The sequence below is a fragment of the Anser cygnoides genome, chromosome 8 (assembly GCF_040182565.1).
Source record: "Anser cygnoides isolate HZ-2024a breed goose chromosome 8, Taihu_goose_T2T_genome, whole genome shotgun sequence".
Taxonomy (NCBI): Eukaryota; Metazoa; Chordata; class Aves; order Anseriformes; family Anatidae; genus Anser; species Anser cygnoides.
In genome coordinates this window covers 6870108-6896316 of record NC_089880.1, presented here as the reverse complement: position 1 = coordinate 6896316, position 26209 = coordinate 6870108, and the positions used below count along the sequence as shown (strand labels likewise).

Below are 26209 nucleotides of genomic sequence, written 5' to 3'. Positions count from 1 at the left end.
ACAATCCACTCCCCCAAGTCATTGTGTCATCCCTCCCTTCCACCCAAAAACCAAACATTTCATGTGCAATGATTTATTTAAAAGACAAGGTTTATTGCCTAAAAAGCTTTTTTTTTTTTTTAAAATACCTGCTTGGTAGCTAAGGTCTCCATTTCCAAACGCTTCTTGTTGAAGTGTAGTTCTAGCTCAAGATTTTGCTTTGCCTTCTCTAGCTCCTGTATTTTAGTTGCAGCCTTTTGGTTATTCAGTTCTTGCATTTGCTTCTTACGAGATTCTTCTCTCTAATATAATAAAGGACAGACAAAAGGAGGTATACTACTTGTACAGCATTTCAGATCCATCCTGTAAGCAGATATTAAGGTTTATTTTTACTTCAGTACATTGAGAATATGCAGCCCCTGTGGGCTACCCAAGCCCACTGTCAGCAATGAAAGGTTATATGAATGAAAGCAATGGAAGCTTCAGAAGCATCACATTATGCCACCTATAGCACATTTAAGAAATAAAATACTTCATCTTTACTATTGTTTTGCCATGATGCACAATTATATACAGAATTATAGTCTTGTAAATTCTTTTACATTATATAACAAAGGAGCATGCAAACTTGGAAGAAAAAAATAATAACATGTTCACTAAAACGCTAAAATTGTAGTAATTTACATAGAAGAAAATTTTGCATGCGAAAAATCACTACAAGTTACATCCTTCTCAAATTCACACTAGATTAATATTTTAATTCCTAACTAATTCTATAAACCAAAATCGCTAGAATAATTCTGAAGGGGATACCTACTTTACAACTTCTTGTGTTAGCAATAATGACTTTATTTATGTATACATGTTTAAATAACTCCCTAAGACACTGTTACGGTATGCAAGAAAAAATAACAAAATAACCACCACATAAAACACAATAAATAAATCCCCACATACTACTGCTTCTGTTTTATTACCTTCTGACTTATTGTACTTTACTGCTGTGTTTTATATAATGATGCTAAGGCAACTTACCACCTCTGCTTCCAGTGATTTTATTTTGCTTTCATAAGCTTCTTTTTGCGATGTCAGTTCTTGCTGAACCATCTCTTTTGCTATTTGGACACTTTGCATCATTTCTTCCTTGGCTTTAAGTCGTGCCTCTTCAATTTCTGATTCAAGCCTACAAATGGAAATATCATACACGTAGAATGCTGGCTTTAATCTCTTACAATTTGTATAGAGATTACATTCTTATTCACTTCTGTCATAACAGGAAGAGCTCCTCTACAGCCTCCAAACTTAACAGTGAAAACGTATTTCACAACTTTTATATTTTACCTAGGTATTTTTGCTTTCATAGGGAAAACAGACAGGTGAAAAAGAAAAAAAATCCTAGTATTTTACACTCTACTTGATTTCCAAATTTATTGTATTATTTATCTGTTGCAAAATTAAAAAACGTAATAGAAACTCACTAAATCACACTAAGATGAAGAAAAGTATATTTTAAGTCAATAAGACTCACACTTATTAACTCACAGGAAAGAAGCAACTATGAATAACACTGCGCTATCTCAAATTCTCCACTATCACAGACGACCAAGGTTGTAACTTTGGTCTCTTGTCTCCTTTCATAGCATGTTTGCTTTTCAGCTTTGTGCTTTTCTCTAAAACATCAGAAGTCACTTTCTGACTCATTATGTCCTTGGGGAGAAACGCAACTAAGGAAATACACTACTCAGTGGACCTCTGTAGCTTACTGTTTCTTAATTGGTGGTCTGTTTTCTTGACAAGTGGACTGCATTGTAGAGATCACCTCTTATATATATACACATTGACTTCAGCTAAGTCTGGAACTTACATTTCCATTATAAAATGAGTTAAAAATAAGCATTCTGTTTTCCAGCTTTCACGTACAGTGAAATAATCAATGATCTTAAGTTTCTTAGTAAAGTTACTGCATAGTTGCATTAACAACTGTAAATCTATTCTTAGAATAAAAAGATACAATGCTTACTGAGTTTTCTGTGCAATAAGCAGCTCATTCTTTGCAAATTCAAAATCTTTAGGACCGTCATGCAAAAGCGTAGTCCCACAAGATGGCTTTTTAACTTTCTGAACCTCTACCGGATGATTAAACCTGAAATAATGGTCTCCCCCAAGGATCACTCGATCACCCTACAGGAAAAAAAAAATAGTTCATTCTGTAACTTTTATATTTATATGCTTGAAACAGAGAAGGTAGGAGTAGAAATTGAAGGGGAACACAGAAGTATTTAAAGGTTTCAGAGACCTCTAAGAAAACCTTTAGTCTGAAATTGTAATGTTAATACAGCTACAAAATCTACACATGCTTATATTCTTCTTTTACCAAGTCAATTACTTACATGATGCAGAACTGTCGGGTCTAAAATGCATTTCCCGTTTACATATGTCTTTGCTTCTCTCAGTGGAATAATACTAACTTGTCCAACATTATTTTTTATAACACTGAAAACAAGAAACATTTGTGGTATCAGTAGCTTGTGTTAATTGCAAGTGATGTTTCTTAATATATAAAAATCATGCTGTACATAGTGTGCTGTTATCCTTTTTCTAGGTGTACAGTCTTACTGTTTAGTTACACTATACATAGTTCACGAGTAACAACCTGTATGTTGGAAGAGAATCTATATTTAAATTTAAGAACCTTCTACTAAAATAATCATTATGATACCCTGTCATCTGAGCGTTTCTTTGATAAAGCTTAATTTCTCAACATATCCAGGTCTTTCCTATTTTCAGTAATTGATTCATTAAATTTCTTCCAGCATTCTGTCTAGGATCCATAGCACAAGATGCACTTCAAACATTTCAGAAAGCTGGCCAAATTGTTCTCTAGTTTCAGTTTTAATTGAAAATTGTAAAGGCATTTCACTATTACATTAAGTTGAATGGGAGAGTTATAGACAGCATCATTTGATCAGGTCCTTCTCCAGAATTTCTACATGAACAGAAAATTTCATTCCACTAACAAAATGTACTAAGAAATTAAACTACCTTGGTTAACAGATTTCTAGGGAGAAATAGAAGGAAGTTACCTTATTCAATGAAGAATACAAAAATTATCCCTAAGTAATGTCTTCCCTAGTTAGAAAACCATGTTTTGTTAGAAGGAAGAGCGACTCCAAAAGTAGGACAAGGATCAGAAGTATCTCCTGCTCTGGCCTAAGTATAAGAAGAAAAACGAAATCAAAGAATACTACGTACCAATGGTCATCAGCAATTAGCACTCCAGAAAGCTGGATATCATGTTTTGAATTCGGTGTATACCTTCCAACTGTAGTTTCTCCTTCTTTGATCATATACAACAGCACCTCAGAAAGTTGGGGATCTTCATTGAGATTAACAAGGTTTGGTAAGTGATTGTCCATTTTGAATGCAATTCCTGCTTTCTAGATTAAAGAGATACCAGCAAAAAAGACAATTTATTTTGTGTATCCAAATATCTATATTAATCTGTTAAAAGAACAGCATTCATGAAACCAAATCTTTGAACTACTCTAATTCTTCTGTTTGCCGATGCTATTTTTTTCTGTCCTAGTTCCTAAGTAAAGTGAAGGGACAAGTGGAAGAAAGAAAACATACCTGCAATTCCTTTATATCTTCTAATTTCCTCTTTTCTGCTTGCTCAAGTTTTTCTTTCCAGGCCCTTAATATATTAAGGGGAAAAATAACTTAACACTGTCTAAGGAGCAAAATTAAAGCATACAGATTTTACCACTTGCTTTTTTAAAAGATGTTTTTGACTGCCCCACCTTTGCATTTCTGCTATGTCCCTCTCCTGTTGATGCAATTTCACCCTCAGACATGTTATTTCCTGCAAATAACGCCTGTATTTTTCAGGATCAGTGTTCTGAGCACTTTTCTGAGCTGCCTTCAGTTTTTCAATTTCAGCTTTCAATTCTATATTAGACAAACCAAAAACACAGTACACACACACAAAAAAAAAAAACAGATAAAATAGTATTTAGACATTTCAGTACAATACTAGAAAATTTATCCTGGTATCTAATTAAAAGCAAAACATCTTTCCCTATTAAAGGTTCTCAACTGTTGTCCAAGATACTGTCTGAAATTTGGAAAAAAAATAAAAAACCACACACACAACTCAAAAAGACACGTAGAATTACAAAGAAGATATCCTATTAGTCTAGTTGCAGGATTATACATGAAAATCAGAAAGATTTTTGTATTTAAAAATCACAAAGCACCTGATTAGTGTGTTATTAAGAAAAACTGAACACAAATAATACTCAATGGTAAGCATCATTGGGGCACACCAAAGTGTTATTTATCAGTTAAATCAATTTTTAAAAGTTAATGAAACAGCAAAACCGTCTCAAAGATGACGGTGTTTGCAATTTATAAAAATCTTGACTAGCAAACATTAGAGGAGTAAATAAACCAGTGGTCAGTCAGCACAATTATTAGTAGTAATCTTCCTCATGAGCAATAAGTTAAACCCAGGCAGAAACGGAAAAAAGCCATTAAAAGCTGCAGATGTCAACCTCACCTCTGATTAGTTTGGCATTCACATCCTCATTTACTTTAGCAATGTTGATAATTGAACAAGCTTGTTTTGCATAGCGAAGAGTGCTGAGAGTTTCTTCTGTGCTGCTGGCAGCTGGACTTATTGTGGCAATCATAGCAGTTTGTGAATTTCCACCAAGGCTTTCCTTCAATAACCTTCGTTTGAGCAGAAATCAGAAGTTATTTTTCTCCCTCCCAGCACTGAGATCAAAGTTCAATCTGAACAGAATAAATACAAAATACCTAAGGTCTTGCTACTTTGAGAGTAGTGGGAGAGTGATTGACAGCTACTTATAGTACAAACCAAGGTCCTGTTCGTTCTTTATCTGATTTATTCTTCCCTCTGTGTGTCACCTTGAAATGCGAGTTTCAGATTTCTAAGCAGAAAGAATATTTGCACTAGGTGCAGAAACATGGGAATTGCTCTAACAGCAAGCCATACTTTCCAAGTTTTGTCCTTACCTGAATGTCACTATGGAATTAGCACCAGAATGTGGAAGTAACCTTTGTGCTAAGCCACCTAAGCATCTGTCTTAGTTCAAATCACTTTAACCTGTTGCTAGCAAACCCATCACCAGTAACACAAGAAGCATTACAAAACCGAAGTTTTTGATGCAAGATGACATAACAAAACAAATGATACATGATGCAAAAGAGCTGTAACATTCGTTCCATAGTAAGACAGACAAGGAACAGCATCAAAGTGAGGGTGGTGTCAGCCAAGCGTAACAACACATTTCTTTGTGAAGCATATGGAGGAAAAGAGGTGACGAATGTACTAGACCCCAAATCAGAAATGGAATAATTCCATCCACCCTGCCTCTCCTAACACCCTACTTCTGCAGTAGGGGGCTAGGGGTGGGCAGCGCAGAAGTCAAGGAGGGAACGGCTCCTGGGCAGAAGGGGAATCCACAACCTGCGAAGGCCTTTACTTCTATATAAAAAATTCTGGAGCATACATACCAAGTAAGGACAGATTCCCGGTAAGGAATGAAAGTTTTCTTTCCATTTCGAGACTGCTTTGAGAGTGCAGAAATAACCTTTCCAAGGGTTAAAAGTGATTTATTAATACTCACACCCTCCTACACAAAGCAAAAATAAAAATCATTATAATACAATTGTATTTACTTGTGTGATGTTATTGACTGTTGATTAACAATGTTAATTGTGCTTATTCAATGTATAGTACAGATGTGCTATATTAAATGTCACCACTGATTAAATAACAAGATGATGCAAGAATATCCTAGAAGATCTTCACTTGGAAATAACAAATACCCCAGTCTTAAAGAGTCTCGAGAACCATTAAACTTACAAAGGCAGGTTGAAAGAAAGTATCTTACTAGAAACTGTTTACTAAATCCCAAGATAGGGGCAAGCCTCAACTCTCTGTACAGCATCTGAGACTTAAATGGAAAGTCAGCTGCTCATGCATGCAGTTCATGCTCATTCCTTTCAGATGATCACCAGGCCTGCACAGCAGAGGGAGTGTCTTGCCCAGGAGCCCTGGTATGTGAGGATATTTGGGAGCTCAAGTTTAAGGGTATTCTGTGGAGTCAATCTTTCTCTACTCCACACAGATTTCCAATTGTGGTTTACCTTCAGCCTTTCTCCAGTGGTCTGAGCTGCAGAGCAGCATTCACTGCCAGCTAAATCAATTAGATTTATGTGACTGGTAAGACTACGGTCACGTTGCTCTTCATCCACAGATTCTACCTGGAAAAAGCAGAGAAGCTTGCATTTGAATCAAAATAAAAAGCCTGAGGACAAACAAAAAACTAACAAACTTTTCATTTAAAAAATACATAAATAAAAATTGACATTTCCATTTACTTTTTGACTGGACACCTTCATGTACATTCCCAGAAGGTGACTAAACCTATACTATTAACCATAGCATTAAGTGTTTGCAGCTGAATAACTATATAAGCATGAATTGCACAAAACCAGATATCTAAATCCATAGTTTGCTGCTGAAGTTTGACTATTGCTTCTACCCATTACCCACAGAAATCAGTAGGCTGTTACTGACTTAGATTAATGAAGATCAGTTAAATAGTCAGTGGAAAAGTCTCAGGTCTAATTCTGATGGAGAGAAGTAATCCAGGGGTGAGAATGGTGAGGGGAAGGATGACAGATTAGGTAATTGGGCTGAAAAATGAGAACAGCCAAGAACAAACAAACAAGTTATTTGTAAATAGAGAAAATTGACAGTCTGTAGACTACTGAGGAGCTCTACTTATTTCACTTCTGTTTTCAGGATTATCTCACAATGTCAGGTTTTGTATCTTACACATCTGTAACAGAAACGAAAAATTGTAGTGCCCATATTCTGGAGACAAATGGGTGAGAGATATCCTGAACTACTTGAAACTGCTCCTAGATCTGCCAGTCTAGGAGTATTTATATTACTTCTATAAATATAGGTAGAACAGAGAGAACAGAATGTAATCAAAGCACATAAAATGAAACATGCTGGCTGCACAGAAAGACATGTTAAAAATTCACTGGCCTTTATTCACCTTATTCAAGTATACTCTGACAATTCTCTAGGCATCACACAATTTTCTACTATGCAAGTTGAACAGATAATTAAAACACCAAGCAATACCTTGGTTTGTGTCATGACAAGGGTGAAGACAGAATGAGATCTAGAACTCTTGTCATTCATTACTGTAGCAGCTGTCGCTCTCTGCTTATTCCCTAGTTCAAGCCAACTCTGTAAGAGAGAAGCCAGAACATGAAACCAAAATGTAATTTGGGTAATTAACTGCAGTTTAAAATGTTTGCAAATGAAGTTATTAACACAAATAATGACTCTATAAGGGAGGAACCAAAACTTGAGTTTAAGAGGTAACCACGTAAAAAGAGGGACGCATGCCTGTATGCATCTACTCAGCTCCATGACACAGGACTAATGCTCTTTATACTTCTATGTCATCAAGCGAAACATCATAGAATATTGGGCAACCTGTAAAGTGGTTTTTTTTCCTTCCTTTCCATGGAATAGAGTTTTCAGCAGCAACAGAAGGAGCGAGGAGATATATAACCAAATAAATCTTACCTGGATATCAGAGTAAGAACTGACAACATTCCTACAGAGGGGGGGAAAAAAAAAGTTTGTATTCAGACTGTTTCTTTCTGTAGTTTCCCAGCTGCATGAGCTTTGAAACACTTCCCGACTTACAGACAAAATACAAATATACCATGAAAACTCTCGTTGTCTCGAGACTTCCATTTGTTTCTAAACCTACTAAAATAATTCTAATCATACTAAGGCCAGTAGAAATACAGCAAGTCAGACTAGGTTATGTGTTTCTGTAAAACTGCATGAAACTAAGATTTTGCCTAATTCACTCATGAGTTAACAGGCTTTCACAGAGCCTCAAGATAACAGCACGCTATTTCAGGATTATGCCATAGATCTATTAAAAACACAGAATGCTCAAGATCAGAAGAGACCTCTGGAGATCATCTGCTCCAATCCCCCTGCTCAAGGAGCGATACCAAAAGCAGGTTGCCCATGACCATGTCCAAGCAGCTTTTGAAGATCTCCAAGGCCATTATGAAGATCTCCACAGCCTCTCTGCGCAACCTATTTCAGTGCTCCATCATCCCCACAGTAAAGGAAGCGCTTCCTGATGTAGTTATGATTTCCTGAGAATAGTTAAGACTTACACTGTTAGGTCTTCCACATACGGTCCTAACACCGGATGTTCTCTTACACGGAGCTGGTAAGAACAGTTAAAAAGGAAAACAACTGTTAGTATCAGTAGCAAACAGGCATCCCAGAAAATAAAAAATACACAGATATTTTTGAAAGTGAACCGACATTTCAGTAGGACCAAGAACTGAGGAGAGAGATTGTAATGGATGAAATGCAGTTTTAATGTTTTATGCATATATTTATATTATATTAATATGTTAATAATATTAATCTGAATTATGTATATTATATTAATATAATCTGGAGATGTCCTAGATAAATAATATTCTACGGGTCTTTCTTATAAAGGCTGACAGTATCTTCTTCACTTTGCAGATACGAGATGTTAACAATTTTTAGAGATTCAACTGAATCATCTTGCTTCTATTTCAGCAAGATTTTTTGCTTAGCATTTCTGAAGTGCCACACATTTTTCTTGAAGTCCTAAGACTTTTTTTTTTTTTTACCTTGAATTCCACTAGCAATTTAAATACTTAGATAACAAAGCAACAATCACTTGCCATTTGTGTATTTTTATTTACAGAACAAATGCCACTGTTTTGAGGTTGTGTATATACTTGTTTCTGTGTGCAACTTACTGGTTGTTTCTTCTGTCTGCTTTCAGCTTTGAAGACAAGCAAATCATGAATTTTCTCATTGTAAACTTCAAAATAGCTCATTTCAAGATGATACAACACCTAATAATAACAAAAAGAGATACTCATACAGCCCAAGAAACATTGCATCATTCTTTCTGTTTTGGAAACTAACAGTTTACCAGATCCTTCTATTCAATATGATTCTCTACAGAATTCTCTCTCTATTACTATACCAATCAATGTGGGGAGAAACAGAATGAAAAAACACTTCCTTAAATCATTCTGGAAAGGATCATCACTTTGTTTTTTAGACCATTGGAAGGCCACTCTCTCATATAGTTACATACAAAAAAAAAATATTCTCAGAACAGAAAAGGAAACAAAATGTTATTTACAACTCAAATTTTAAGCCTCAAGAACGCAGCTGGGCGTTACTCAATTTTTATTTAACAAGTTTCAGTAATACTGAACTAGAAAAATATAATTAGAATACTATTCACGTGTATTTCACATTGACGTGACAATGTTTTAAGATTAATTCATATGCTTTGAATTCTATTCTATCATGCCCTTATTTATTTTGTACGTTATTGGCGCTCAGGAAGCGAACAATGTTGTTTTGGACTAGTTAAAGAATCCTGTTAATCAGATGTGCTATCAGAAATAAAATTTGAATCAGCAATAAAAGGCAGGCATTAGCAGTAAGTGGATCGGCACTAAGGTATAAAAAGAAGGAATGAAACAGTTATCAAGATACTGAAATGCACTAGTCTCCTCATAATTCAACATAAGCTCGAATGTATAAACATGCTACCTGTTGTTTGTCCATCTGTGCTATTTGAGTGAAAAGATCTTCACAGAGTCTTGGAATTATCCCTCGGTCTTCATCAAACCCCATCATCCTGTAGTTACAAAAAACCTGAGTTCAGTTTTCTCCCTTTATAGCTAGTTTTAATATTAATTGTAAAGTTAAAGTTAAAACATCGTATGTTTCTTTAAGTAATAGAAGTAACTAGTTACAGAAATAAACCTGATCTATGTTGGTATGTGTTTAAGCAGGAGAGTGGACCTGATGATACCTGAGGTCTTTTATAATTTCCCTGTTTTACCCCTTGATATATGGGTAGAAAAGCCAAGGCAAAGAGAAACCCTAGAGCAACTGAAGAAGAGTAAATTGTACTATAAACATGAAACCTATAGATGTTTCATATCCTAAAATGTATCTATACCCTATTCTCTGCAACCTGTCAGTGTAGTAACCCAAGCCCCTCTCCACCTCTGGCCTAGATGTTTCCTGCCCAGCTTTGCCACTGCAGAAAATAGTTTTAGTATTATTGTTTTCATTATTTGTATTGTTTTAAAATGTATAAAAACATTTTAACACAAATTAATAACTATTAGATCTATTACATATAATCTCTTCTCATAACTACACACTGCATAATAATTGGTGCCTGCAGAATTTTAACAATTATTTTTAGGAACTTACGTGTATGATTTTCCAGAACCAGTTTGCCCATAAGCAAAAAGACAAGCGTTATATCCCTCAAAAGCTCTTTCTAGGAGCGGCAGTGCCAAAGTTTTATAAATCATTGCTTGGCTTGCAAAATTAGGATGACACTTGTCAAAAGACCAGAAAGAGAAGTCATAACTGAAGTTGTAAACTTGGTTTGTGCTTGGATTTCGTACAGCTGTCTCTGAGCCACTCATGGAGACTACAGGAAGTGAGTTTTCATTTTTCTCTCTGAACAGAAGAAAAAACACAATTAAAAAATAAAAAGCATAAGCTACGTTCTTTAAGTTAGTAATTTCAATCAATCGCCTTATGAAAATAAAAAGTTGGGTAATCGCTGTTTAAAAACAGACCTGTCTGATAAACATAAAAAGCATTCAACCTCAAGTACTTTAGTTAATGACTATTTAAAGCATAGTCCCAAGCTACCATGAAATGAATTCAACCTCTTAAAATCTTCACCTTGACGTTAAAATACTTGCTAATTTTAAAGTATATATTATATCCTTATTTGGCTAATGAAAAACAATTCAGAAAATAAAACAGAAACGTACATACATTAAAGAAGGTATTATGTAGCATCAGAAACAAGTCCAAGATACAAACCTGTTACTGAAAGGCCGTACACGCACAGCTACAGTCACTTTGCTGTTTTCCACTTTGAAAACTTCTTTCTCAGTGCTACTGTTCTCAGCTAGCATTTCTACATTCTCTTTTGCTTTTGCACTTCTACTCACAGGAGGAGAGCTAGAGACACTGGTTTTCTTTTTTGACACCACTGGAGGATGAAGTGTTCGTTTATTTGAAGCCGATAGAGATGACTGATCCTGAAATGTGCTGTTCTTTGGTGTAAGCTTAAATCCTTCTGTTGAACCTTTTGTTGGTGTCCTTGGCCTTTCCAAACTGTTATGCTTTATCATTAAGTGTTGTAACCTTTGCTTTCCCTCTAGCTTATTTATGTCACCTTTTTCATTCAGTTGTTCTCCTGATATCCTGTTAATATTCTTTGAGGTAATTAATTGCTCTGATTTATGAGCTTCATTTTGAAGTTTTGAGTCAGCAGTGCTTGTCTTACGTTTTACATGTGTGCACTTGTCATTTTCAACATTGCCAAACAAGTCCTTGCTGTTCAGGTTAAAATGCATCTTCGTATTTGACTGACCCTCAGCTAACTTACAGCTTGGATTAACATAACAAGTATCATTATTACTAATATTTGGTCGAAGTGGAGTCTTGTTATTTCTTTCTGCAGCAAAGTCATTATTTTCTATTCCAGACACAGCATTCCAATTAATTTTACTCTTCTCCACAGAGCCAGTCTTCACACGCCTCTGTAGAGTAAGTCTTTTGCTGGTTTGTGTATTTTCTATGGTCTGTATTATGTTGTTATCCGATTGTTCACTACTGGACACCGATTTTTTGCTTACTCTAGTTCTCCTCTGGAGTGTTAATCTGTCCTGAGGCTTCAACGTAATTGATGCGTCATCTGCATTATTACAGGCTGAAATCACATAGGTCCTATTTACTTCCTCAGTCTTATTCTGAGACGATGAAGGAAGACCATCTTTTTCTTTTCCTGACATCTGTGATGTCAGTTGCTGCCCAGATATTTTGCTGCTGGTAAGAGCATTTTGTGAAGAAATCTTCTGAAAAGTGGTAGTACATTGTGCCTCTGAGTGATTTCTTGCAGGAACCGTGTAAATAGGCATTTTGTCTTCAAGCAAGTTAACATTAGGATTATAACAAATACAACAGCTTTCCTAGAGGATTATATCTCATTGCTTCTTCTCACTGAACCTGGATAAACAAAGCAAAAATTTTATGCTTATGACAGTCATGAGGTATATGTCAGGGCATGAAGAGCTCCTTACATATTCTGCAGTAAATATACGTTCCCAAACATTAACAACAATTAGTGTCCCCATTTCACCTACAGCACTGTAAAAAAAAAAAAAAAAATGTCATTCTATACTTGAATAACCATCTCCACCCACAGTAGGCTATTTGATTCCGTTTATTGAATTCTCTGATTTGCTTCAGAAACATCATGAAGCAGCACCATTTAATACAAAGAACAATCTAATTATTTAGTAACAAAGATGACCATGGACATTTGTTCCAAATGACTTCCAATGATTCCCAAGTAAAGAGAATTCAAATTCATGCCTCCATTCACTCAGAACTACGTACGCTTATGGTGCTTGACAACTAACAGACAACAACAGAATAACAAAATTATTAACAGGGGCTAGGAAAGCTGCAAACACAAAGAACAGATTTTTTTCAGTATTCTTATATATGAAAGACAGTGTAAGAATAAGATAGGTAATAAAGACACCTAATAGAATATGTTTAGAACTTATTTTAGATCACCATATTATACATATATGTACGCATAGCTAAAGCAAAAAATAACTAACTTAACAGATTGAAGAAAAATTGTAAAGAGCGTATGGATACAAATTTCCAAATTTTTAAACGTAGAAAAGATGAGAAACAATCCGTATAGAAAAACACCCTTTCATTGTTGCATATGCATAGCAGTCATTGGGTTGTTATAGGTGTGACACCACCACCTCTGCAGACTTGTCAGGTGCCATTAAAAATCAATGTTAAATCATCTGCCTTGAGATCCTTTAAAAACTGCATACATCGTTGATATAAAAAAGTGAATGGTCACGTGGAAAAAAAGGAAAGCAAGTACGTCAAAGCAGCAATCTAACCACTGCTTCAACAGAAGTTTTTTTTAATGCTGAGCTCTGCAATTACGGCTTTCGGAGCACGCTCAGAACTGAATGCGGTTCCGTTCACTTCTGCCTACCCTGACTACACACAGAGCTTTTAGCGTTCGAAAGTTGCAGGGGAAGCGTGAAGCGTTTCCGAGCGCGTTTGTTTCCTCACCCCCGTGCCACAGGAAGCCACGGCTGCGGTGCCCAGCGCTGCAGCCGCTTTGTCGTTACCCCCAGCGGTCCGTAAATAAGCACGGGTAGAACCCAGGAATCGTTCCAGTGCTTTCTGGCACTTCAATCCAGCTTTAAAATAAACACCGGAACAACAAATTTCCCCTCTCTCTGTTCATATAGCTGTGCCTTGAGAACACTAAAATACTGACCAGGTTCGCAGCCCCGCCCGCCCCCTCAGCAGCAGGCCCGCTCCCCTCAGGGACCCCCCTCCGGGACCGCCGCCGCCCCCGAGGCCCCGGCCCCCCGCGGGCTGCCCCGGGCGCCGTGAAGGAGCCGGGCCCCGGCCCCGGCCCCAGCCCCGTCCCCGCCTCACCGCGCACCGGCCGCCGCCCGCGCTCGCCTCGGCCCCGTTTGAATGCGGCGGGCGGGCGGGGATTGGCTGCTGCCGGCTGCCGGCTGCCGGCCCCGGCGGGGCGGGGACGGGGCCGGGAAGGGGCCCCGGGGCTCCCCGGCCCCGGCCTCCCCCGTTGGAAGGCGGGAGGAACGAGAGGGACAGCCCGAGAAATAAAGGGAGCTGCTCCCGCTTTACGGAGCAGCTATGCTTATGAATACCGTACAAGTAATTAATAGGGAAAAAGGGGTTGAAAAGTCCAGCAGAGGGAGACAAAAGGCAAAGCAAGGACTCAAGTTCAAGCCCTGAGCTGCGCTCGCCCAATCAGACTACGTTACAGGAGTAGCAACAGTGCCAAGAAAACCGTAAAAATTCCAGCAAGCACCTTATTTCTCATCAGCAACCACAGCAGGGGCTGGCGCTTACACAACACACCCCTGCTGAAGATGTGCCAAAGTCTGTGCCCTGTCCTGCAGCAGGTCATACCTGCTCTTTTTAGCTCCAGCCAGGGGAGGGGGGATTCAAAACAAAACAAAACCAGGCACGAAGCTTTTAAACATGAGCTTGATACCAAAGACATCCTCTCACACCGCTGTCCTTTGGCCAAACAGCAGACATACAACGCCTAGAGCTACCACCTAACTACCTGGGAGGGCTGTCTGCCAGAAAAGGACGTAGTAAGGCAGGAAGAAACGGCTGAAAAAAATAAGTTCTTAGCCTCAGTCTAAAAGAAAAAAATAAATAAATAAAATAAAAATAAAGTAGTAACACTAAAAGTAATGTTACCTTGATAGAGTATTAGTCTGTTTTCCCGGAAGAAAAAAGAGCAGCTGGTGCCAGGGACTACCAAGAGTTACACTTAAATGAGTAGCAAATAAGTAAATGCCATCAGTTATATATTAACTATCATCTTTCATGGAAAAAAAACTCTAAGTTCTTACTTAAGCAGTTTACCCTATTCCTCTACAATGAAGTTATACTAACAACCAAGTATTTCTACTATTGCAAAAGTGCTTGAACAGGACTGGTTTGTAGGCAATAAAGGTGAAACTAAATTTTCTTTTTGAAAAGTCATTACTGTTTACAAACAAAACCTGTATATACATTCATAACAGACCTCCAGTGACCATCCTGAGGATTAGGAAGAGATGTTCTCAGCGGAAGCTTTTATGTAAACTAAAAGGAAGAGCTTCAGGGCTTGTTTTCAGAGACTCATCTGCCACCTTTTTTCTATTCCTTTTGCGCAAAAGGTGTCCTTTACAAAGATCTTAACTTAGCATAATGACATAAAAATTACCAGGAGAATGTTTCTTCGGAAGTCTGAAGTGATTATTTAGAAATATTATAACAAGATGAAGAGTATCTTCTCCATTTATGCTTTAAGACAAAAGGCTACTGGTTTTGAAAAAAAGGTTTCCATAAAATAGTTTAATTAGGCACTACTTCTATTACAAGTATTTTGTATTTCTAAAGTATTTTCTACAGTATTTTGTATTTCTAAATAAAGATGATATAAAAATTAGACTCCTTAAAAAATGAATATGTAAATTCCTTATAAGAAGGCAATATACAAGACATCATAATTCAGTGTTTATTTTTTTCACACTTCCATTATAATTACAAATATACTTATGTCTTTGTTACCTCTGAGAATTATTTTTGTCATGTTTCCTAATGATGTCCATAATATTATCTCCTGTTACAAGACTATTCTGTAACTGTTTAAGTCTCTGTTGTTCCCTCCTCTTTTGGTCATGAAGATATGGGGAATTAAGCAGCTGTGGGGGAAGAATGGTGCCTGTTGGTTTTACTCTCTTCACAACATCCCAGAAGAGTTTCTTGCTGTTGTTATTGATAAAAGTTATTGCAGTTCCACTGTGACCCAGCCTCCCTGCTCTTCCAACCTGAAAAAGCAAAAACTCAGTTTAAGTTATCAGTATCAAATGGATTTCTTTCATACCTCCTTTATTTCCTATTCTAAAACAGGCTTAGGTGTCACCTATGTTAGTTGCTGAACAAGGCCAAATTTCTTTATCTCATCCCCTAAACACAAAGATTTGATACACTCACTTCCTAAATTCGGGACATCTGAAGCTTTAATTGAAATGCACCTAAAATTATCACTTGCTTATGGGGCATACCAGAAGTCCAATACTGATACTGAAATGCATGATACAGCCTATATAGGCAATCACATGCTTATAATAAATGTCACACACCTGTATCTCATATCAAGTAGGATATGTGCAAATATTACCATTTAAAAAAAAAAACAACTTTACTTTCAATGTTCTCGTGACTTAAAATTATTTCTCAGTATTATCCAAAGTGCTTTAAAATTTAGAGAAGAATCTAAGACTCTTTATTTACAAGAAGAAATAGGATTTTAGTACTGGCATAATTCTGATGTAAGGAAAGACCATTTTTATTTACTACTTGCTTGAAACCTAAACAGAAAGATAATAAAAAGCCACAGAGATGTGCTGCAGTTAGTAACACGGAGTACTGTAGATTAGGAGGACTTCTATTCAGAACAGGGATAACTTCCAAGTTAGATCTTGTTGCTCAGGGCCTCATCCCCCTGAGTTGCCAGTGTCTCGAAGGACAGAGGTCCCACAACCACTCTGGGCAATTTGTTCCACTGCCTGACCACTCTCTTTATGAAAACCATCGTTCCCTTTCATCAGGTCAGAATCTCTCTTGCAGCAAGTTATTTCTCATTCTTTCACAGTACATCTCCAAGAATAGTCTGTCTCTGTCTCCTCTGTAACCACCCATTACCAAATGGAAGACAGCAATTAAATCTCCCCTTAGCCTTTTCTTCTCCAGCCCACACAAGCACAGCTCCCTCACCACTCTTCATGTATCATGTGCACCACCCCCCTGACTTTGGATTCGCTCCACTTTGGTTTTGGTTGTTTTTTCTTGTAGTGATGTCCTTAAAACTGTACACAGAGTTTTAGAGTACAGTGGCTTCAAGAATGCCAAGAAGAGGGTAGTAATCAGTTCTCATGACCTCCTAGTACACATACGTAAATACACACAACTCACAAAACATTTTTAAACAGGAAATCCTCAGGCACATAACACAAAAAATCAGACAAAGGAGATACTGGATCAGACAGAGGAGATACTGAAGTAGGAAGAGGGAATGAAAAGGAAGATCAACCTCCTCTGTTGTTATTACATGCATACCCCACACTGCAGATCAGCTGCAGCTGAAAGAGGGGTGTTTGGCCTTTCTTCAATGGTAAGCTTTGGTTTCTACACATAAATGTAGAAACCATATATATACATGGTAAACTTTGGTTTCTACATATGTATACAATTACAAAAGAGAGTACAAAGCTGGAAGAATAATGTTGCAAACAATTCTACGTAATCTAAGAACAATGTTCTAGCTGTTGGCAACATAGGAGATGCAAGAACAGTGTTCTGAATTTTTAGTAACTTGCATAAAAGACATATAAGACAGTCAAGCCACTTTCCTATAAAGACAATCTAATGAAGATAAACATTATCTTTATGTTTGCATCTCAATTTAAGTTTCCAAAGGTGAATGTCATATTTCAGGATACTTTTCAAATAATGCTTTGACAAATAACTAATACAATATTTTTTATTTTTACCTGATGTACATATTCATCCATACTTGAAGGCATGTCAAAATTTACTACCAATTTGACATTGACAAGGTCAAGCCCTCGTCCAAGAACTCCAGTACTTACTATTACTTCATATTTTTCTTGAAGCAATCCCTGGCAAGGGAAGAGAAACAAAAATTACTATTTTTTACCTGTATTTCAAACACATCCAAGCATAGGCTATAGTTACTCATACAGTTGTGGTATAACACTGAGCTCTTACACACAGTTGGAAGAGAAATTCCCTGCAGTAAACACAGGGAAGTGGTGAGGGAAGGCACTGTGGGTGGCTCCTCCTTTAGGAAAACACAAACCTATTTGTGGGGTTGGCTTTGCTCAAGGACCTGGGTGCATTTGGTGGTTGATGTATAAAGATGGAGATATCCAGTGTGTGCCTCAAGGAGACAGGTAAAACTAATCGGTATTCTAAGTTGTATGGTGTAGGAAGACACTGCAGAAGCAACAAAGAGCTAACCTCACAAAGATTTGAGTGAATACAGCAATCCAAGCTGCTTCTCCTGTCCTGAGAGACCACTTTAACAGATGGGGCCTAAGTCACTGCTGGTTCTTACGGACATTTTGGGAATTGAGAGAGGCCCGTGGAAAAGGAAGACAGTATCTATATATCTGTTAAGGCACAGGGGATAGTGGTGATGAGAATGTACAAATCTGTATGTTGGATGTAACGATGACCAATGAGTTTGTTCCATTGTGGAAGAAAGAATGGCCCCCTTGTATTCTTGATTTAAACAGGAGTATCATTTATGAAGAGCTAGAGAGAGACCAAAACCAGAACACTAATAAGAAAGCATCAGTTAAGGTTAAATGCATCTTCAAATTCCTGTTTCAAAGCAAATAACGCAGGAAATAGTAGTGTCCAGTATATATCTACATTTAAAATGGTCTCATCTGTAGTTTTGCCTGGTCCCATCCATCTTCCCCTTCTCCCCCAGCAATACTCCAGGTTTTACTGCAGAAAAGCAGTAAATTATGATGTAACTCATTCAAACTATGCCACCTTTAAAACAACATTGGCCATTTTAAATCTATCAAAACCATTGTACTTTATGAGGCGCAAACCTGTAATGTGGCTGTTCTTTCCACCTGAGACTTTTCAGAATGCATAGATGTACACTGTAGTCCTGTAATCTTATGAACAGCATCACTCAACAGATCGGCTCCTAACTTGCAGTCCACGAATACCAACACTGGAGGCTTGAAGAGTTTCTTATCCTGTAAAATAAAACAGTTTATAGAAGAAGGTACTGCAACAGTTTGCCGCTCATCATCAGAAACTTGGATTCTATCTCTACTGATTATCGCTAATAGTAACAACACTTTTAGATGAATAAATATTCTTACATTCTAGATAAGAAGGAAAAAGATGCCAGCCATGAAACTACACAAATTTGTACATTATAAACATATAATTATTTGTAAAGTCAGAACCGAAATTTCTCTTAATACATACACTTTCTAGAAGTCTGAAACCTTTTTGAAAAAAAAAAAAAAAGCTACATAATAATTCTGACTTCCTTTAAGTTCTGAGGTTCAATTAAAAATTCTTATTTATTTCTTGCATAACATCAGCCAAGAATCCACCCTCCCCAAAGCACTCATAAAATATTCATATGAAATTAAGGTCTGCATTATCCATACAAAGAAGATTCAAGAAAAAAAAAAAAAAAAAAACTTTTTCACTGTTTTTTTTTTTCCCCATGATCTTTAAAATGACAAACCACTCCTATGCCATAAAGCAGCTAAGACAGTTTAAGAAAATCCTGTTCCTCCTCTATTCCCATATAACCAGTGCAAATCTTTGAGGTGCCATTCTGTGAATCACAGAAGTATCAAAATTGCCTTTTTTAACTCAGCTCACTGCAGAAAAGGAGGTGTGAGTGACAGGGCTGGAGTAATTCCTAAAATTGCCACTACAGTTCTTGCATTGCAGCACTTCTGAAATAGCTAGTGCACTTAAATGTTCAACATCATTCCACCTCCTCACTACATACCAATCAGAATTAAAGATGAAAACCTAACAGAGCTTTGTAAAGACACACAAGCATTTTTATAAGTTGTCATATGAGAAAAATATTTATTACACTTACGTTTAGAATTTCAAACAGTTTCTTCTTTTTAGATGGTTCTTCTACCCACAAAATAATCTGGCGAACATTGGAACATGGTCGATTCTTTTCTCCAACTGTTATTCTTACAAAATCGTGCAGAAGCTGATTTGCTAGGTGTTCAATGCCCACTGGAATTGTGGCTGACACCAGTATGGTTTGATGATCATGAGAGATGTCTTCCAAAATATCCAGCACTTGCTGCTGGAAACCCATTTTTAACATGGTGTCCACCTGAGTGAAAAATACTAGATCTGTACCAGACTCCTCAATAAAGAGCAAAATCCTGAGCTCAAATTCAGAGGGGAACCATAATGTGTATGATCAGCATGTAATAATCCAAATGTGGAGTACTTTGAGTTAGAAGAAAAGCTACCATGGGAAAATTAAAAATAACTGGTTCACAATGGTCTAGCAGTATTATCCTAGCTGTCAGGTATGCAAGTCCTTTGTAGCCAAAACAATATACATTGTTCAAACGCATTTGAAATTGTTAAAATGAAATTGTCTCATAAGACATATATTTTATCTTTATAGCAAGCATTCTTTACGTTTAATCATTTTGACTAGGCACCCACAGTGACTCTTCAAGGACCTCTGCATAGGCAATATAGCCTTAATAACTAAAAACTTACTTCATCCACTACGACAATTTTTATGCCATGAAGTTGAACAGAATTTTGCTTTAAAATCTCTAGAAGTCTTCCAGGTGTTGCTATTATAACCTTAAAAAAAAAAAAAAAAAGACAATAACAGGAGAATTAAAAATTCCCTTAAAGGAGAGATGATTGTCCTAGAAAAACTATAAAGTTACAGCACTAAGGTGAGAAGGGCAATAATTAGTGAAATTACTTATGTTCAAATAACTCCAGAAACTTCTATAGATAACGTCATGAATTAAGAAGACTTAAAAGGAAATGGATTTTTAGTACTCTAATGGTAATGTCTACATACCAGCAACGTAATCTACATTAAAAAGAACTATTTTTGCTGTAAACTACAACTCTTTGACTAATAAAATGGCATGTTTCAGTCCCTGAAAGTGGAATGTTATGCGCAAATCTTTTTCAAAATCGAAAAAGCTACTATATGTTTGATGTAAAATGTAAAAATGTATTGTTGTAAAAATTTCAGTAGTTAAGAACTGTTTTAGTAGTTTACACTTACTTAGGAAAAACTCCGCATCTTTGTATGTATGTCAACGGTAACATTTTTCTTTGCTGTGAATATCATGGAAACACAACTCTCCAAAGGACCTTTCCCCACCATAGTTCTTACCTTCACACTTTGCTTGAGACGATGAAGCTGTGGTGGCAGTGGTAAACCTCCTACCAGGAGAACTGTCCTCATGTTTGGTAAACCAGCCATCAGTTCTTTAGCTTGTCTCTCTATCTGAATTGCTAATTCTCGTGTCGGTGCCAAAATAAGGGCAGATGGAGTTTCTGCCTATAAAGGAGGGGGAGGTAGGAAATCTGTTGAACTCAGAATTGCTTTAATTTTTAGGTTAAAAGCTTTCAAGATTACATCTCAGAAAACTAAAATACAAAATATATAGTGCAGCTACTGCAGATACAATTAGACTGCTAATATCCTTTCTGTGTGATCTGAAGACAGAATATAGAAATGGATTATACCTGAAACAATACATACCAAGGAAGTCTACCCCTCAATTACTCAACTTCTGAAAACAAAAAATAATGCATAAGTGCACTGTTAGAATAGCTTCCTGACAATAAATAAGGGCCAGAAACAAAGAAACCTGATGGGATTTTTTTTTGGTTTTGTTTGTTTAGTTTTGTATTTTAGTTACTGCACTGAATTTACAACAGAAATTCATCATAAATTCCACATGAACTCAAAATACAGGACGATAGCTGAATCTAGAGAGACTACAAAAAAAGTTTCTAGAAGCCTTGATATTACAGGAACCGTATTTTTCTGGATCATTATTTGTTTCTTTCTATTCTTCAACTGGAATATCTACAAACGACCAACAGAAGCAGGTTATTCCTTTCTTGCTGCATTATCAGAGAAACTACATAGTTAAAGACTTGCATCCAGAAGAACTTGGTTAAATTGAACACTGCTGCCTAGTTGGAAATAACTGAAAACTTACCACCACACAAAAAAGATTTCTAAGTAGATGAAGAAAAGACAGGAACTGTCAAATATTATCTCGTAACCAGATTACCATTATGTTCTTAATGCCTCAACGCTCTGTTACATCAAAATGAAAATTATTTTAAACAAACAAAATCTTTTCTTGCCAAGTACATTAACGCATATCCCGAAGAGGGAGAATTAAAGAGATCTTGTAGTAAAATACTGATCATTGAGAATCCAATTTTGTGCACACCATTATAAGAATATAACTGTCATGCAAATTTTAATGATAATCAGACAGAACAGATACTAGAGTATAATACTCCTGTTGATAAGTGCTTCTGTATAATCCCTAATGATATAGTACTTTGAAGATTAAAAGAGTTAAATTTTTTGAATTTTATATATGTATATATATATATATTTTAAATGACTTGGACATCTAAACAGTCCAAAACATCTATTAGAATAAGGTATAGAATTTTCAAATATATTCTAATTCAGCACTTTTTGAATAAAGCCACTAAAGCAATAGTGAACTAATACACAAGGTACAGAATACTATTCGCTATTATTTCTCATCATAAATTCAAATTCTTCTGATGCAAACTTTTTCTTAACTGCTTTCTCCCCTCTGATATTACAAGCTCTTTGTAAAACCAGATGATTTGGGGAATTATATTACCCTAAATTACTGTAGTTACTTGATGGTCAGCTAAAACTATTTCAACACAAATTACTCCAAGGAATCATATAAATGTCAAAAATTTTTCAGTCACCTGACGCATTAAAATCTAGCAACAACTACTTGTAGAGTACCTGGAATCATTTGCATTTTCTATTTTAAGTCATTTAGGAAGTTCACCTCAAAATGTAGTTACCAACTACAGATTCAAGTAGTTAACAAGCGGAAACCATATTTTAAGTAATATTAATGGAGATGATTTAGCTCCTGACCAAGGTGAAAAAACATTCAAAGTCATTAAAAATAATCAACAGACCACTCCGCCCCCCCCAAGAACCAATGCTCATCAGTCAAAAATAAAATAAATAAACGATTTTCAATTAAAAAAAAACTGCAATTACATTCTCAATTACACTGAGAATCCTGGAGACAAAGTTGCAAACCACTTTATCTAAATACACGCAGTTTTATTACCTCTTTTAAAACCTTCATAATAACAGGGAGTAGGAAGGCCGCTGTTTTTCCTGAGCCTGTGTCTGCGCTAGCCACAATATCCCTCCCTAACAGACCAACAGGGATCATTTGCATTTGGATGGGAGTTGGGACTTCATAACCAGAATTCTTTAAATTGCTGTTTAAAGTTTCAGGAAAACCACAGTGTTCAAACTCTATAATAGGTCTTGGAACTTGCTGGCCCTGGACTGCAATACCTAATTGCAGTTTAAGGTTCTCAACCTGCTCATCTTGCAAACCTAAAATAAAGGAGTGATCTTTGTAGAAATAAGGTGTATTAAGCAGGTCAGTTTCTGCTTGAGATTCTGCTTTTGTAGGTTGATCAGATTTCAGCTTTTTCTCCTTCTCTTGAACTTGTAGAAGGTGTTTGGCTTTACACTCCAGGCTACAAATATCTTCATCCGTTTTATCGCAGATATACTCTCCATAGCGACCACAGACAACACATACAGGTTCTCCAGGCTCTGCCCAACGCTGGGATTTGCTGAAGGATTTTATGGGCTCTTCCAAAGAGCTATCTTCATTGGTATTTTGGTTGTCCTTTCCCAAAGTATTACCCAAACCGAGATTTGATGGAATAGCTACAGGGTCTGTGCATTCTTGCACAACTTCATTCGGATTGCATCTTGAAGCAGAAGTTTCTGTTGTAACTGATTTACAGTCTTGGAGCTCAGCATTCTCCTCTAACAAAGATCCTCCAGAAGACAACTTATTTTTCTTAGCTGTACAACTTTTGTCCTCATCAGCACTCCTCTTGACTTTAACAGATCTTGGCAAAAACATGCTTCTGTGCAGTAGAAAGAAAATCGTTAGATGTTAGAAACTATTATCATTGAGAAAGGTACAAAGTTGAAGAAATAAATTTTCAAACCTAGAAATCAACCCTTAATCCTCAACAAGTTGTAGAAACTGCATCCTTTAAAAAATGATTTTGGTCTTTGCAATGTTGATATAATGTAAAGTAATACTTTAAAACAAAGTGGAAGCATGGAACAAAACAGACATCCACCCAGCTTCTGGTAGTATATAAAAAAAAAAAACCTTTGATTTTCACTATCTACAAATTTAGTTAGTCATATTTAAATGCTTGGAGAGTTTTGTTTCCAAAATGACACATAGAAACAAAACATGCGTTCTAGTTTAGTTTAGAAAATTGTTAAAAACAAACAAAATCATCAATCTTGAAACTGACGTGAAATTTAGCACGACACCCTCCCAAGATCACTACTTTTGGTGTCCCTTTCAAAGTTAACCCAAATTTGGTAAAGCTGTAAACTTTGAGATCCTCTTGGGGTCCAGCTCTGTTTGTCCAGGACATCAAAGAAAGCAAAGACCTACATGACCAATTTGCTAAGCCCCTCCTGTAATACAAGGAAGCTGAATTAATTGTCCATAAATAATTGTAACTTCGTATTCTGAAACTTGACCTCGAAAATGTCAGATGTTCTCAATGATCATTCGGTACAGTACAATCCATAAGCAAAGTAAAAAATACTGTAACTTTATTCTGAATGAATCATGCCATGCATACCAATCTGCCAGCTTCTTTGTACATCAGTTTTCTAAAAGAACGGGAAACTACCCCTGTGTTTACAGAGAGCTTTTTTTCCCTGTGTGATTCAAAGCAATTCTGAAAGACGAAGAACCATCAGCAACGCCCGATTAGCTAAAACTCTGCCGCCCGGAGCTCACAGGCAGGACACACGGGGCGATCCCGGGTGACTCGGGGAAGGCCGCTCCCCCCTCGCTGTCGGACTAGGAGCCAAATCCCACCGCTTGTTGCTCGTTTTTAACTTTTTAAGGGATGAAAGCTGCCCCCAGCAGCCCTCCTGACGCGCCCGGTACCCGCCTGGGTGACATTAGGAGGCAGCAGCACGCCAGGCTCGCCACGAACCGCGCTCCTCGCAGGCCCAGCGCGCTCCCACAGCGCCGGGAAGCTGCTGCGGGCCTGCCTAGGAGCAGGGCAGGGGCAGGGCCGGCGCCACGGCAGACCGCCAGCCCTGCAGCGCCGGGAAGCCCCGCTGCCCTCCTCCCGGGGCAGCAGCCACCCACCGTAGGGGCGAGGGAGCCGGCGCGCACCCATGACCGCCCCCATCGCCCTGCCCGCACCCCCACCTCCGTGCTGCCAGGGGGAGCCCGCCGCCTCCGCCTCCTCCTCCTCCTCCCCGCCGCCGGAGCAGCGACACCGCCTCCCGCCCCGCCGGCGGCCGCCCGCCCGCCTCCCCTCACAAAATGGCGGCGGCGGGGAGCGCGCCGGGAGGGCGCGGCCGGGGCGAGCTGAGGGAAGGGAGGCGAGGGCCGGCGGGCCCCGGCAGGCCCGAGGGAGCGGCCCGTCTGGGCTCTGCGCTCCCCGGAGGGGCGGCCAGGCCCCTGTACGAGGCCTGGACCGAGTGAGCTGCGCCGCACCGAGCCAGGGTGGCCTCCCGCTCGGCTCCGCGGTGGAGGGAACGGTGTTTGCCTGCTTCGGGGCTGGCCGGCCCGTGTTTACGGCATGAGGTGCTGCGGACACATACCAAGTTATTTGCAGAACACATTACTGCATGTGATGGAGGTGCAAAGTATGCTAAATAAATTCCTAGCACGTGTATTTACCCACTTAAAACAGGTGCAAGGGCATGACAGAGCTGTTCATATATGGCGATCAAGGAAATGACTTTTTTATTTTCAGTAATAAATAAGCACACCTTACTTATCCTGTTGCTACATCACAATGGAGAACACCAGAATTTATCACATTTCGCAGAAGGGCAGCAGCAGCCTTCAGAAATTGCTTTTGTTGGTGACCTCACCACTGCCTTCCTGCTAGCAGAGCCTATACATGCTGGCAGCCCCTCTGCAAACTGTGTTGTGGCAGTCGAGAGGACCAGAGGAGCCAGTGGGAACAGGGTTAAAACACTCACACAAAGCTGAGGCAGGTGGGCAGGTGAGACACACCAGCAGCAGCTGGCTGCAGTGCTCTGTACCTTTGATAATCCAGTCCCACTTAAACAGCAGCTTGTCCTACACTATGCCGGATTCCTCTGTGGTGGACTTCTCGCAGCAGCAAGGTTAAGTTTGTGCAAATGGGAGGTTTTGGTCTGTGAGGGATTTTTAATTAACTGGTGCAAGTAGAGGACACCATTAAGATATTGGAAAGATTAAATAGGCATTTCTAGAACCGAAGAAGCTGTCAAGACACTCTTTACCCACATTCCTTGCATTCTTCATTGCCTGAAAATCTCCACCTTTCCCTAATTCAGCCTTTGTCATTCCTCTGTTTGCACTTTTTCCTCTTTTCCCTCCCAGAAAGCTTCTAATATGGACTAATTTCCTGTTCTTACTTCCATTTTTGAGCAGTCCTTTCCAGAAACTCAAAACATCATTTGCTAAATAAAGACCAATATTTCAACAATATTCAATATGTTTCGTATTCTATAAAGACCATATACATACGTGATGTTTTATTTGGTGTATCAGCTGTTTCTACTTTGCT

The 26209-nt window shown here is 38.0% G+C and overlaps 2 protein-coding genes across 12 annotated transcripts in view; both read right to left on the bottom strand.

Annotated features, from left to right (window-relative positions):
- The window catches only part of KIF14 (kinesin family member 14), a 31911-nt gene extending 19830 nt beyond the window's left edge, over nucleotides 1-12081 (bottom strand). For all 3 annotated transcript variants that reach the window (XM_048067109.2, XM_013190699.3, XM_013190700.3), the window contains exons 1-17: nucleotides 10979-12081; nucleotides 10349-10603; nucleotides 9674-9761; nucleotides 8860-8958; nucleotides 8233-8285; nucleotides 7619-7649; nucleotides 7166-7273; nucleotides 6154-6270; nucleotides 5518-5636; nucleotides 4538-4710; nucleotides 3780-3927; nucleotides 3610-3673; nucleotides 3232-3416; nucleotides 2370-2472; nucleotides 2000-2160; nucleotides 1015-1162; nucleotides 129-281 (exon numbers count right to left, since the gene is read on the bottom strand). In XM_048067109.2, coding sequence (XP_047923066.2) covers nucleotides 129-281; nucleotides 1015-1162; nucleotides 2000-2160; nucleotides 2370-2472; nucleotides 3232-3416; nucleotides 3610-3673; nucleotides 3780-3927; nucleotides 4538-4710; nucleotides 5518-5636; nucleotides 6154-6270; nucleotides 7166-7273; nucleotides 7619-7649; nucleotides 8233-8285; nucleotides 8860-8958; nucleotides 9674-9761; nucleotides 10349-10603; nucleotides 10979-12081 — 3108 coding nt within the window. The remainder of the gene's footprint in view (nucleotides 1-128; nucleotides 282-1014; nucleotides 1163-1999; nucleotides 2161-2369; nucleotides 2473-3231; nucleotides 3417-3609; nucleotides 3674-3779; nucleotides 3928-4537; nucleotides 4711-5517; nucleotides 5637-6153; nucleotides 6271-7165; nucleotides 7274-7618; nucleotides 7650-8232; nucleotides 8286-8859; nucleotides 8959-9673; nucleotides 9762-10348; nucleotides 10604-10978) is intronic.
- The window catches only part of DDX59 (DEAD-box helicase 59), a 30153-nt gene continuing 15975 nt past the window's right edge, over nucleotides 12032-26209 (bottom strand). For 5 of the 9 annotated variants that reach the window (XM_048067111.2, XM_048067110.2, XM_048067116.2 and 2 more), the window contains 8 exons: nucleotides 22699-23524; nucleotides 20715-20882; nucleotides 20072-20161; nucleotides 19419-19670; nucleotides 18391-18543; nucleotides 17296-17424; nucleotides 15311-15570; nucleotides 12032-12169 (listed from right to left, as the gene is read on the bottom strand). In XM_048067111.2, the coding sequence (XP_047923068.1) occupies nucleotides 12148-12169; nucleotides 15311-15570; nucleotides 17296-17424; nucleotides 18391-18543; nucleotides 19419-19670; nucleotides 20072-20161; nucleotides 20715-20882; nucleotides 22699-23524 (1900 nt within the window). In that variant the 3' untranslated portion in view covers nucleotides 12032-12147. The other 4 variants (XM_048067113.2, XM_048067115.2, XM_048067112.2 and 1 more) reach the window with 4 other exon arrangements.